General features: G+C 36.1%; 1 protein-coding gene across 1 annotated transcript in view; it reads right to left on the minus strand.

The window, feature by feature from the left end:
• Window positions 1-645: 645 nt before the first annotated feature.
• Window positions 646-2,001, minus strand: part of C9 (complement component 9) — a 55,730-nt gene continuing 54,374 nt past the window's right edge. Inside the window, exons 8-9 of the mRNA XM_012649541.1 lie at window positions 1,650-1,825; window positions 646-687 (exon numbers count right to left, since the gene is read on the minus strand). Of these exons, the coding sequence (XP_012504995.1) occupies window positions 646-687; window positions 1,650-1,825 (218 nt within the window). The remainder of the gene's footprint in view (window positions 688-1,649; window positions 1,826-2,001) is intronic.

Here is a 2,001-nt window from a genome sequence, read left to right on the forward strand (position 1 = left end):
AACTATATTCTGCATCCAGCCAGCAGGACTGTGCCAATAGAGTTGATGAAGGTCTTTAGATAGTTCTAGTAAATCTAGTAGTAAATCTTCAGATGGGTTATTTACTTGAGATTTTAAAATCGGTTCTAGAATATGCTGACCTCAGAGAGCAATCTTGAATCTATATAAGGACAATTGAACTTGCTTTATAGAGATGGGAAACTAAGTTAGTTGATATGTCCATCCAGATGTAAACATCCACCTAAATCAACAGTGCTTTTCTTATTTAGGTCTTCCAATATAAATTTATTTAGTTCAAGATAGTGACTTTAAGTAAGATTTAAATGTAACCAAATAAAAGGAGTTTCTTCTGATTTTAATTTCGTACATGGACATACTAATTTGGCCAGCTTTTCCTCCCTCTTTGTCCTACTTTGCAACAAAATGTTTGAAGTCTTACAGATATGTTTGTACTTCTGTGAATGGCTATGTTTCTATAACCTAAAGGAATACTAAATTATAAAAATTTTCAGTTTCTGAGTTCTTACATAAATAAGATAGTTTTGGGAGCTTCACTCACTCTTTAAAGACGGTAAAATAGAATAATGGAATAAAATTCTCCAATAACTAATACTATCAAAAATGTCAACATTTCTGTAACTCAAGTTAATCAAACTGAAGAAGGGAGACGTTGTAGGTATATTTGACCTGAGGGAAGAAAATTGTGAAACGTACAACGGAAAAATGAAAACTATAAAGGGAAGTGAAAAAAACATGCACTAATAGTATCAGTAATAAAAGGAGTAAAGAAAAACACATATCCTTTTTAGTTAGTTTCGGAAAAGAAAGATAAGGTTAAATAATGTTGTCATTTGTATCTTTACAATTAGAACGTATTTTTTTTTCCTCTATGAATAAGCACTGTACTTACAAGGGTTTAAAAACCAAAGGGTTTATACAGTGAAAACAATTCCTGACCACAAGAATTACCCACCCTTGGTCTTATTTTCTTGAAGACCTTATGAACATTCTTTTCATACAGATCTTTAATAAATGAGATTCTCCTGTGTTCGAAGTGGTAGTTTGATGCCACGTGAAGGCAGGGGACAGCCAATGGCAGATGGGAGGGAACTGTCTATCCCTGAGTATCTATTTTGTGCCAGTCTGTGCTGTAGGCTCTATACAAGGAATCTTGTTAAATTCTCACAATAAACACAGAGGTCTGGAGAATTTAGTGTCATGGAAGTTAGAAAATATCACACATCTAGTGAGAGCCAGAGACAGGAACTCAGCCGGTTTTCTGGACTCCGTACTGTGCCTGTCGTCTGTGCCGTCCCTCTTTCCAGGGGTGAGATGGGAACATGTCTGAATGCTCACGTCTCTTTCAGATGAAGCTAACTGTTCATCTCAACCAACTATGACATTTAATAGGAAAATGAGGTTGAGTGCAGTGGTGCACACCTGTAATCCCAAGGAGGGATTTGGGAGGCTGAAGCAGGAGGATTGCTTGAGCCCAGGAGTTCAAGGCTGCAGTGAGGTATGATCACACCACTGTACTCCAGCCTGGGTGACAGAGTGAGAGACCTTGTCTCAAAAAACAAAAACAAAAAAAAGAAGAAAAAAAAAAAGAAAATAATGTAATATTCTATTTGAAAATAAATATTTCTTACTTTTTGACTAATGAGCACCGGAGCATCGTTTACGGAAGAGGCCCAATTGACAAACTCAGACACATCAATTGTGGCTTTTCTGTGAAGCTTTTCCTTCAGTTCATATGCATATTTTCTGGTTCCACCTCTTATGAGTGAGATGACATCATCTATGAGGTTATCACGGGTGATGTTTACTGAGAAGAGAAGGAGGACTTAAAAAGAAGCATTTGTAGTTCTGTGATCAGTCACCAAGATGACATTTGATAAACATTTATTGAGCCCTTTTGGTATAGTCTAGTGCACTTATTGACTTTTAATTATAAATATTACTTGGGCAATTTTTTCACCACAACTCTGTAAGGGCAATTTT

This window comes from Propithecus coquereli, unplaced genomic scaffold, assembly GCF_000956105.1.
Source record: "Propithecus coquereli isolate 6110/MARCELLA unplaced genomic scaffold, Pcoq_1.0 Scaffold110, whole genome shotgun sequence".
Taxonomy (NCBI): Eukaryota; Metazoa; Chordata; class Mammalia; order Primates; family Indriidae; genus Propithecus; species Propithecus coquereli.